This window comes from Brachionichthys hirsutus, chromosome 20 (assembly GCF_040956055.1).
Source record: "Brachionichthys hirsutus isolate HB-005 chromosome 20, CSIRO-AGI_Bhir_v1, whole genome shotgun sequence".
Classification (NCBI taxonomy): Eukaryota; Metazoa; Chordata; class Actinopteri; order Lophiiformes; family Brachionichthyidae; genus Brachionichthys; species Brachionichthys hirsutus.
In genome coordinates this window covers 7,687,462-7,699,861 of record NC_090916.1, presented here as the reverse complement: position 1 = coordinate 7,699,861, position 12,400 = coordinate 7,687,462, and the positions used below count along the sequence as shown (strand labels likewise).

Below are 12,400 nucleotides of genomic sequence, written 5' to 3'. Positions count from 1 at the left end.
GGGCCTCGTTGCAGCAGCTGTCCGGGCTGGACGCACGGCGGGACTACGGTGGCGTCCGGCGGCCTGACGTGCTGCTGCACGCCGCGCACCACGGGCTGGAGCCCGGCATGGGAGACGCGCTGCTGCACGGTCTCCACGGCATGGAGGACATCCAGGTGAGGAAGAGATGTTTGATATTCCAAAGCGTTTTACGCGTGGAATTCCCTTTTTCTATTTTATTTTTGTTTGTTTGGTTTTATCCAAGTTATTTTAAGGATATTAATTAATATCACTGCAGTTTAAATTATGATTTATGTTATCGTTTAAATTCAAAATGATTAATAAATGATGATTAAAATAAAGCTGGATAAACTAAATGAAACATATTTACCTTCCAAAAATAAAATCCCCCCATATATATATTTTTTTTTATATAAGATGAATAAATTGATAATTGATTGGACTGATGGATGGATGGAGCGCAAACGTTTTTAAGTCAATTTAAAGTAATGCGCTGGAGATGAAGTTTTAATTATTATTATTTTATTACTACAAGCTCATCATTAAATTAATAACATTTATAAGGCATTTAATTTTATTTTACTGGATGATGTGAATTTATTTTGGTGCGTTTACGTTCAATCTAGACGGTAGGACTTTCCCCTGAGGCCGTCACCGTCTCGAGTTATTTTGCCATTTAACCTCCACAATAGACTCTGATAATTTCTGGCCTTCCGCGTTAGTGTCACGCATTTATTAACCCCGCATGAATTTGTTCTCTTAGTTTTTTTTCTTTTCATATGAGCGTGCAGGAACATCAAGTCTATATTTAATAACAAGTAATTCATCTCGCGGAAGGATGAATGAGTTTTCATGAGTGAGGCTTTTAAATTTGGGAGGATATACGAGCCACGCTGTGATCAATAAAACAGGGAATGGATTATAAAGATGATTTGTTTGCTACTTAAGGGTGGCTGTTTCCCCAGAGATGAATCTTTCCAGGTGGGATTGCATTTGGGGGGGGGGGGGGGTGCACGTTTTACGCCCGTTTGAGTCTTTTCTCGGATCCTCCTCATAACAAATCCTTTGTTGTTGTTGTTTTTTCTTAAAGACAATTGAAGACATCAACGGAACCAGCATCCTGGATCAATCAGTAATTAAGAAAGGTACACACACGCGCACACACACACACACACACACACACATGAGTACAATATTACACAAATGAAATATGTTAATAGAATTAAATAACTATAACTTGGAATTTTATTCCTGATTGAAGATTTTAATAAGTGATAAATAATTTAATATATATATATTGTACAGTTAAATAAATAATTATTTTTTATTTATGGGATAAAAATCACAATCATAATCTTTGGAGTGTTCAAATGAGTTTTTCCTCGTTTTTTAGGGTTTAAAATAAAAGGATGCAAACGCGGGTTAACGACGCCCAGCGTCCTGACTGACAGGCAGCGTGTGTCGCTGCCAGGCTGCCGCGCTGGCGCTCGCGCTCGCGCCCCTGATGACGTGCGCTGATTGAGTTACGGGGTGTTGAGTGACTGAGCTCCCCGCGGGGCGTTTAAGCCGCTGATGTAATAAATGGCAGCGCTCACGGAGCTCTCACAGAGCTCGTTTAGAGCTAATCTGCGGTATTACCCCCCGCGGAGCCATCAAACCCGCCTCGCCTCGCCTCGCCTCGCGCCGGACGCGGCGCACGCACGCACGCACGAGGATGGCTCCTGTTTTTTCTCGCCATTACAGCGCGAGATGAGGGAGCATCCGGTGCTGCTGGTGTTAAACCGGCCGAGAAGAGACGGGGAGGTGGTTAATGCGATTTAAGAGCGCGAGCCAATCAGCAATCGATAATGCAATAATGGGAATGTCGTGCGACATTAAATAACAGCAAATGCTCATTAGGCTGGGCCCGCCCTCTGAGAAAGACACTTCAACTTTTGAAGTGACGCATCTCCTCTTCCCCTTCCCCTTCCTCTTCCCCTTCCGCTTCCCCTTCCCCTTCCCCTTCCTGTTCCTGTTCCTCTTCCCCTTCCCCTTCCCCTTCCCCTTCCCCTTCCCCTTCCTCTCCCAGTGCCCATGCCACCGAAGCACATGGGCTCCCTGATGCTCGGGAAGGACGGGCTGATGGGTGGCGTGACGGTGAACATCAACGAGGTGTTCTGCTCGGTACCGGGCCGCCTGTCGCTGCTCAGCTCCACCTCCAAGTACAAAGTGACCGTCGGGGAGGTGCAGAGGAGACTGTCTCCGCCCGAGTGCCTCAACGCCTCCCTGCTGGGGGGCGTGCTGAGAAGGTGAGCGCATCCTCCGAGCACGTTCAGGAACGCAAAGCAAAGGCAAAGCTCCATGAGAGGATTTAAGGACATTTTGGGATCATCTTAAACTGTGTTTGTTCATTATTATTATTATTATTATTATTATTATTATGCCTTCATTGTTTCCACAGAGCAAAATCTAAAAACGGTGGGAAATGTCTGCGAGAGAAACTGGAGAAGATCGGACTCAATCTCCCGGCTGGGAGGCGTAAAGCTGCCAACGTCACGCTGCTGACGTCGCTGGTAGAAGGTGAGCGATTGGTCCCGCTGCAAAAAAACACACAGGCCTCCATCAGGCTGCAGGAGCTGAGGAAACTAGACTCCAAGCATTTGCCTTCCTTTGGGGATGATGCGAGATGTCGGTTGTAGTGGAGCAGGATTGCAAAGGTCGTGACCTTACAAGCCTGACAAAAACAACATGTCAGCAATATATCCTTTTTTTTATTTATATAAAATACTGATTTGTATTCGAGGCTGAAGCAGCCTGAGTGTGATTATCGTCATTTCATTCATTTCAGCAACAACATCTGAATTTTGACATTTAAAACAAAGTTTATTTTGGTTCAGTGTCATTTTCTTTCCTGACTCTGCCTTTACTTTTGAATTTAACACAGTCTACACTTAAAAACCGTGATAATTTATATATATATATGCATGCAAGGAAGGTCATTTGAACAAGCATGATCACTCGCTGTCATTTTTTCATGAGCTAAAGGGAGAACATTGCAGGGAAATTAAAGAATAAAGTGCCGTTTTGACACAGACAGGAGAGTCCAGAGCATCCATCCTCATATTTTTTTATTCTCCAGTAGGTTCTCTCACTCGTTCTCTTGACTAAACCCATAACCCTCCTCCAGGTGAAGCGGTCCACCTGGCCCGGGACTTCGGTTACATCTGCGAGACGGAGTTCCCCACCAAAGCCGTGAGCGAGTACCTCAACCGGCAGCACGCGGATCCCAATGAGCTGCACACGCGGAAAAACATGCTGCTGGCGACCAAGTGAGTTCGATGGAGCGTTTGATGAGATTCTGTTCCCTCGCCGTCTTCATAGAATATATAACCCACACGACTGCAGCGAGGGAGATTCCGGAAGAAACGGGATTATGTCGTTAAATCGGGAGGACAAAGATCCGAACCCCGGTGGAACGCCGTCACGCACCGATGGCTCAGAACCGCCACGTTGCAAAGATTGAGTTCCGTGAAGCGGTTGTGATTTTTGGTTTGAGTGTCATAACGTTAACGTGTGTGGGTTTAAAAAGGGACCACTTCTCCTCTGCGTGCACGTTTCTGATGAATGAATCTGCCCCTGTGCCCCCTCTCTAAGGGGGGGCAAATCGCTCCCATCCTTTTCACCATCTGATCGCAATAAAATATATATATTTTAATATCAGAAGCTGCGTCATGCACGCGCTGGGATCATTTGCATCCTTACGGGTGATAAATTGCACGGAATAACCTTTAACTCTGGGGATTATTTGATGCTGGACGCTTTAACCTGACCTATGCAGCTCAGGCATTATAAAACGACGGGCTCCGAGGTTCCCGCCGTACGTTTGATCTCTGCTTCTGATCCATTTAACAGACGTTACTTCTATTAGTCCATTTTTACGGCCCTTAAACTGCAGAATTGATTCAGGGGTCTTGATTACCTTTTGGGAATAGCAGAGATTTCTGTAGCTTTTGTGCTTTTTTTTTTTATTCACATTAAATGACTTTGGATTCATATTTGTTTCACCTTTTCGAGGTGAGGAATCCTTGTCGATTTTCCGCTTTTATTCCCCTGGATATTCTAGACTGGCTTCAGGACGCTTGTAGCTTTATCTTGTAGAAATAGCGTTTCAGCTGGCCTGCGCTGCGTAAACTAACCTGCCTGTGTGTGTGTGTGTGTGTGTGCATCCCGATGTGCTCGGCGTGTTGGGCGGTGGCCATTTGATGCTCAGATTCAAACCTGTTCCGGAGCTGTGTGTCGCTGCAAGCCTGTTAGAAATTCATTATTTAGCAGTGAAGTGTTTCAAGTCATCAGAAAACAACAGAGAGGGCCTTGAGTGTAGCCTGAGGTGGAGGCTTCTCCTCTCTACCCCCCCCCCCAACCCCAGCTGGGCTCGGCCTGCACAGCCTGCCACTCATCCGCTGCAGCGCTGCCCTCAGGCTGCTGTGTGTGTGTGTGTGTGTGTGTGGTGGAGGAGGTGGGGCGATCCGAGGGAGAGAAAGAGAGGTCTCTTGAATATAAAATGCGGGACTAAAAACCGGAGGCCGAACTTCCCCAAATTAAACAAGGAGAAGGTGAAAACTGGGTTTTCCTTTTAACTTTAAATTGTACAAATTCCATCTGAAATGAAGCAAAAAAAAAAAGTCACGTAAATGTTATTGACTTAGCATAGCGTTTGCGCTTGCATTGAAGGAGCGTCTGCGAGAATGTCTTGATGTCTGAAGACAACGTTTGATGTTTTTTTTTTGACGCCTTGCTTGTCTTTCCCCGTGCAGACAGCTGTGTAAGGAGTTCTCCGACCTGCTGGCCCAGGACAGGACTCCCATCGGCAACTCCAGGCCCGGCTCCATCCTGGAACCGGGCATCCAGAGCTGCCTCTCCCACTTCTCCTTCATCACGCACGGCTTCGGATCGCCCGCCATCCTTGCTGCACTCACCACCCTCCAGAACTACCTCACCGAGGCGCTCAAAGGACTCGACAAGATGTTTCTCAACAACGCCCCCAACAACCGGCACGGCGACGGCGGCAACAAGGGCGGCGACAAAGAGGAGAAGCAGCGGAAATGAAGCGCCGGGGGCGGGGTCAAGGGTCGAACGGGACGGCGAGCAGACAAACGGACAGAGGAGCGCCACCGCTACTTTTAGCTTTACGCCGGTGCTGCTGACCTGCCACACACAGGGCTGAGGAGGAGGAGGAGGAGGAGGAGGAGGAAGGCTTGTTAGAGAGGAAAACAGAGTCAGAAAGCACAGAGGGATTTTTCATGAGTGTTACGTTCTTTTCATTCCCCCCGAGGACACGGTGGTTACTGTATTACATCCCTTTTGCTCCCCCCGCCTGAGACTGAGCTGCGTGTGTGCGTGTGTGCGTGTGTGCGTGTGTTGTCACACAGACAAAGCATTGTGGGCGATGAGCGTCCTAACTTTGAAACAGGTTTGTCTGGTTCCTTAACCCCGAGTGTGAGGAGGGAGGACATTAATTTCTGTGTGTAAATATTTATTTATATTAATTTAAATGAATGGTTTGTGCCTATTTATCTGTTGTTCCACCTTTGTGAGCCGGCAGTATAGGGGGGGAGGGAGAGGGGGTCAGGATTCATCCAGTGTTTTTCTGTTCTTCTAGAGCTGTTGTCATGGTGCTGATGATGGGTAGACGCGCTTCTAATTGTCCAGTGATTTCATTTCTATCACACTGATAATAAACCACGTGTTTTATTATTTGAGGGCTGAAGCGCGAGCTTTTTCTGCGAGGACGTTCTCCCACCGGGGGGGTCGTGGGTCAGTTCAGTCCGGGGAAACATTTTAAAGCGTGACGGGGATTGGCCTCACTTAACGAAATATTGTCCGGTGAAATTGCTCCCACGCGGGGGGGGAGTTGAAAAGATGGCGTGACTTTTAAATATCTGAAATTGGACTTGACCCAAAAACGAATCTTATTATCCACTGGCATTCATTTCTTCTAACTGAAGTGAAATGTGAGCCAGTGTTTAAAGAATCTCCTGGTTATTGGAGGGACGGGGGTCACGGGGGTCACCGCTGCGGGTTAACCTTCCTGTCTCCTCCGAGCTTATCACTTCTACCTCTTCCTATTAGCTTGAAAGTCAATAAAGAGTTCGTTTTACTGCTGGCAATAGTGGGTTTCAATGTAGGCTGCACAGGACTTGACCAAACGACGCCACCATCAAGGCCGCCGGCGAACTAAAAGCAACATAAAATACAATAAAGTAAAAAAAATTGCATAGAAAAAAGATATAAGCGTGAATACTAGTCACCCAACTGGTGATCAGGGTTAGCTCTGGTTTGGATCATCCTCCCAGTTATAAATGAAGAAACCGTTTGTACATTACAGCATATTCTTATAATAATAATAATTTGTATCTAATCTAATTCATTGTTGCTGTGCGCCAGCTGTGCTGCAGTGATGCGTTTTTAGAGGAACATATGACGTCACTAGTAATGATGACATAAAAACACAAACTCTTGACCTTATTTCCGTTGATTTACATTTAAGGCATGAAAACGCAGTCATGCTGCTTATTACATGTTTATAAGCATGTGGCGCAGTGGATTGCGCTGTTGCAAGAAGATCAGAGGTTTAAATCCAGCTTGGGGCCTTTCTGTGAGGAGTTTGCGTGTTCTCCCCGTGTCCGCGTGGGTTCTCTCCGGGTTCTCCGGGTTCTCCAGGTTCTCCGGCTTCCTCCCACATGCCACAATCATGCAACTTCGGTCCAGGTCGTTATTGTAAACGAAAATTATCACTCAATTAATTTACCTGCTTAAATAAAGTTTAAATAAAAAATAAAAAAGAAAGATGCGGAAGTCAAATTTTCAGTAAAACGTTATCTCAGTTTTTTTTTTTAAAGGTCCTTTAAGTCTTTATTTATCATGACATATAAAAAATAGTAGATATAAAAAGTATAAAAAAGTAGCCCGTGACGTGTTTTTCTAAATGACATTTTCGAACGTTAATCAATAATTTAACACCAGCTTTGTCGGGTTTGAAATAGAAGTTGAGGTTTATTTCCAGGCCTCTAAAACGAACACACCCCGTGATGGATACCGTCTTATTCCAGGGAGATAATTGCTGTATCTTCTGACCAGCGAGGCCCACGCGTGGGGAATAGACTCGTGCCTCGCGGGCCTGTATCTGCGTCGGGGGGGGGGGGGGGGGGGGGGGGGGGTCCACGGCTGCTGCGCTAATGACGGGGGGAGCGCAGAGAAAAGTATATGGAGGGACGGAGAACTAAGGATAATGAGAAAGGGGAAAGAAAATGAGGAGTACGGGCGAAAGAGAGGGAGAGAGAGAGAGAGAGAGAACTGGCCCGCGGGCTCAGCGTGGCCCGCGGAGTGGAACGCCACGTGACGCAGGTGCAGAGTTCAACACCCGCATGTCCGCGGGCCATTCCAGCTCCACAAAGACAGGAAGCTGCTGTGGATCGGGAGCTTCCGCGACAGGAGAGACGCACGGGAATAAAACCGGAAGAGAGGCGTGACGCTTTGACGAGTTAAGTCACCGAGGGGGAGAGTGACGTCATCATTTTTTAATGTTAACCTACATTGGTCTGTTTTTGGATTATTAAAACTGAATGGAATATTAGCCTATAATCCTGCAGGAATAAAAACAACTGTTTTTTGTAATTTAATATTTTTGTTTTGTTTTTATGACAGGAAATAACAAAAAAGAGGATCAAGCTGCATCAAATGGACTTGGAACACGTGTCTTCAAATAATACCTGAGAAAATGATTTATAGACGAACTTCTGCAGCCGGCACCAACAACGTGGTTTAGACACGATTGATTTGTTTTCTAACCTAAAACCACAAAGTTCATCAATAACTAAACATGCCGGTGAACGAACAATGCACTGCTAATTTAATGCCTTTCGTGCACAACTAATAATACCACCCCTCTTAAATCCTGTTCCTATTATCGCCCCAATTTTGGGACATTTTTGTTTGATCTTCTTTCTTCTTTTACTTTGCCACTATAGCTGCTGCTCAAAGGTGGAACAACATCGACCCCCCCCCCCCCCATTACACATTTATACCTTTTATACAGAACAGGGGTACAATAAAGGTGCAGCGGCCTCAAACGGGTTGCATTAAAAGGCTCCACCGTCAAATTAAGGATAATAAATTCTTCTGCTTAATTGAGAAATCATGTCATTTTAGGTAAATGTCATTTAGCATGTGGTTAAACATTGGGCGGGCCCGTGCTTGACCTCCGGCCCACTTCCACACCAGAAGGGCACCTTCAGAAATGAAAGCCGCCGCTGATGTCACAGCCTCCCAGCATCACAATCATCATTATCTAAATGAGCTCGAGCGTTTCAGTTTTCCAAGAGTTTCTAAATGGTTGGCTTCACCTCTTTTCAACATTGGATGTATTCTGGGGCAATTCATAAACGTAAAAAAAAAAAAAAAGAAAAAAAAACGTGCATGGAAAGAGAAATAAACCTTCAGTAAAACGGGAAACAACACAAACGCCTTCCCGGCTGAGCTGCTGAGCGTTGTTTTATGAAAAGGCTCTCGACTGTTACTGCAGTAACAGATCCAGTATAGGCGATCGCGTTATTGACGAGGCATTGGTAATATTTGCTGCAGAAGCAACGAGCTGTTTTTTATTCAGTCCTATCTGCAGCTGAAGGAATTGAAAGTGTAGGCCTCCATCAGCAGAGCCCCTCAGCATTCTGTCATGCAATGGGCTGTAAAAATGCTCATCCAACACACACAAACACGCACACACACACACACACACACAGGTTATCCTGCATGCAGACACCCGAGAGCCGGTTGGGAGTAATTCCTGCTCGGGGCACTGTGCTCCAGGCGAGGCAGCCGCGTGCTGGATATTTCATTATTCATTAATTTACTGTTTAACAAATCCTGTCATTACTGAGCCTGAGCAGAGTTCACAACACACACACACACACACACACACACACACATAGGCACACGTACACACTTGCAGCGGTCGGTGTCAGGCGTGGAAAATCGGCCTGTTTGATCCCGTCCTCCTCAACAAACGGGGGAGAGAGCCATGAATAATAAGAAAAGCAAAGCCTCGCCGGAACGAGGCAGCGTGACACTGTCTCACTAAAAGCCCTTTGGGGGGGGGGGGGGCAGGGCTCCGCCGGGTTCTTTATATGAAAAGACAAAACAAACAGTTGGCACATCCATAATCGATATGAAAGGTGAAGTTCCCACGCGCACAAGAAAGATGTAGTTGGATCCGTGGCGTTTGACAAAAGACGCCATATTGTTTCCTTGCTGTTGTTTACGATTTCCACTAATGGGATAAAGCCGGGAATGTTTTTGGTTCCCGCAAAAAAAAAATACAAAAAAAATAGCGTGAGCAGAAAGATGAACCCGCACCGGAATAATGACTTTTGACTTTACCTTTTCCATCTCGCACATTTAATTACTTAACCGAGCAAGCCTCAAGGCTGCAAATATTCATTATTCACACAGTCAGGAAAACACGTAAATGTGTTTGTACTGTGCACGGAACGCCACGGCGGAAGGATAAGGCCGCCGTTCCGAGGAGGAATGACTTTACATCTCAATCTGCTACCCTGAAGTGCTTCGCCGGGTGCGTGTGGGTGGCCGCAGACTCGATGTCGTTAACATGTGACATATGTAGAGCTGACTGGAAGTGGCTGGAGGCCAGTGCTTGTCCCCCGCCGCTGTCCTCGCCTCCACTGGGCCAGGCGGGCTGAGTCTGGGGTTCGTCAGCGGCCATGCAAGTCGTCCGGCCCGGCCGCCGTCTGCTGCTGTCGATAGCGAAGACGTTTATCAGCACGCATGATGGACAGCGTGCACGAATGTGTGTTTTCTAGATAGCTCAGGGCGCAAGGGAGAGTGGGTGAGGGGGGGGGGGGTCCTTGGATGTGTGGCAGGGACACGGGCAGTCTGGGTCCCTTAAGGTTGATGTGAAGACGTTGAGTTGAAGTGACGCTGCCGCCGCCGCCGCCGCCGCCGGACGAGTCAAGGTTACACCGAGGAGAACAAAACTCTGGGACACAAAGCAGATCTCCAATCCACCGGCGCTTTTGTGGCGTCTTACGTGACCTTCTGACCTTTAAGTCACTGTGGGGAAACAGCAGTGGACGCTTCAGGTCGCAATGAGCGGCGCCGACGCGACAAACCTGAGAAGCCCAAGAAACGTTCGCTCAAGTTCGCTTTTGTGACCGACAGATATCTGATGTGAAACCACAGCCAGGAGACGGTTAGCTTAGCGCAAATAGTGGAAACTATTGGGAACTACTAGCCTGGATCAGTGGGAAGTTTGGAGGCTTAAATAGATCTAAATATCTACTGGAAAATAGCTTTTAAAAAAAGTTTAATTTTAGTTGTGTGTAACGACGTGAAGATGACGTGACCTTTACAGGTGAGATCAGGTGCTGCATGATGAACCCGTGAACCAATCAGAAGACGAGAATGAGTTATGAGTGGGATGATGGGGGTTGGATGTTCACACACACACACAGTTGTTATTAGCTGTGTTTACTGTTGGAGGAGAGCCTGGGTCATACCACTTACAGACTTCAACACACCAGCAGGACCTGTGGAGGGAGGGGGGGGGGGGGGGGTCGCATCAGCTCAGGCATGAGGAAAGAGCCTCAAATGCATACATGATGAGATTTCATCATGTTCTTCCTCCCTTATATGTTCCATTCTCCACCCCTCCAGCATCCAACCCACCCACATGATGCTTATTAACAATCATAACAATGTATGTGGAGAGAGAGACAGACAGACAGAGAGAGAGAGAGAGACAGACAGAGAGAGAGACAGAGACAGACAGAGAGAAAGATGCAGCAGTTTTAGACGTGATATGTGCCGTTCTGGCTGATTGAATATTGATATTAAATCAATATTAAAAGAGTTATGGTTATATTTGATCACTATTTTCACCTCTTTTTATTTTCCTTCAGAAAAACTCTCTAAATCTGCACTGTTTTCACAAAATCACGTTTTCTTTTGACAAATCTTTACTAATCTTTACTAAGATTTGTCATCTAATCTAGAATATAAAGGTAAATCCAGTGGATTGAAACAATATCAAGAAAGAATGAACTCTTTATTTGTCATGTATATATGACGCGACGCACGCAAGCTTTTTTCAACTGGATCTGTTTCCTCAGGTATTAAAGACAGAATAAATCCGTTGACCTGCTCCGATGTGGAATCGACTCAGCTATAGTTATGAGAAGGCACAAGGAGACAACAGGGGGGGGGGGCATCGATGCGCCCGATGGGCTGCGCCGGATTGGCGGAGGGGCTCTTCTTGATGCTGAACCAAGAAGACAGGAAGAGGCCTGGCTGTGACGTTCATCGTATCCGAAGCCCCAATCTGTACTGGTGTCTCCCCACCAGTCAACACACACACACACACACACACACACACACAGCTCTAATCTCTTGTGACAGTGCTCACATTCAGTGCATGTCACTGACCACAAACAAAACATACTCTCGTCCACAGGAGACTCACCAGGAGACACGGAGCGCCGGTACCAGAGAAACACCAAAAGGGTGGCGGGGAGTGCAGTGTGTGCTGCAGGAGTGTGTGTGTGTGTGATGCCTATGATAGGTGTTTGTGTGTGTGTGTGTGTGTGTGTGTGTGTGTGTGTGTGCATGCAAAGCTCCCAGGGAAGGAGAACAGATGCCTGCAGGTCATCTCACATCTCTGACACGAGGGAAAAGTCAACAACAGCCCAGCCAATAGGAGAAAAGGAGCCGAGCCAAACATTTCAGAAGACCGTATTCCAGTATTTGATGACAGTTTTCCAGGACAGGTGATCTCAGAAAGGGGGGGGGGGGGGGGGTTGCTTTTGTGAGATAATTTTACCCTGAGGCCCAGGAGTATCTGAATATTATCATGCAAAATTAATTCTTTTCCACCAACTGAAAATATGATCCAACCTGGAGTTATTTATTTAGTACATTTTGTTTTATTTGCAATTTCAAACCGACAGTCAAACATTCACCTGGGTTATTTTTGGTCACACAAAAAACACACAATGTTCTTCAACGATGCTTTAAAGAATCAGACGTGCCAAGATTCAAATTACATTTTCTTTTTGCACGACAGGGATTATTTGTCCCTCTATATCAATTAGAGATTATCCTGCAACGAGGAGACGTGTGACACGCAGAAGAAGAAACCATCTCTTTTCACTTCCTTTAACATTGCACGTGTATTTTTTTTATTTTTGTTTTCATTAATCAGACTTAAACTACAGATTTCCTTGAACTTTGGTAGAAGATTGGGGCGTATGACAAAAGCTGTAATCATAACATTTTGGAGAAGATCCATAAAAATATTCAAAAACATTCGGAATTTGCATTTATCACTTTAATTTTAATCTGTAATCAGTTT

General features: G+C 46.1%; 1 protein-coding gene across 1 annotated transcript in view; it reads left to right on the top strand.

The window, feature by feature from the left end:
* The window catches only part of LOC137909629 (transcription factor AP-2-beta-like), a 6,532-nt gene extending 1,447 nt beyond the window's left edge, over positions 1-5,085 (top strand). Inside the window, exons 3-8 of the mRNA XM_068754091.1 lie at positions 8-155; positions 1,091-1,145; positions 2,069-2,288; positions 2,441-2,559; positions 3,167-3,308; positions 4,794-5,085. Coding sequence (XP_068610192.1) covers positions 8-155; positions 1,091-1,145; positions 2,069-2,288; positions 2,441-2,559; positions 3,167-3,308; positions 4,794-5,085 — 976 coding nt within the window. The remainder of the gene's footprint in view (positions 1-7; positions 156-1,090; positions 1,146-2,068; positions 2,289-2,440; positions 2,560-3,166; positions 3,309-4,793) is intronic.
* The last annotated feature ends 7,315 nt before the right edge of the window (positions 5,086-12,400 follow it).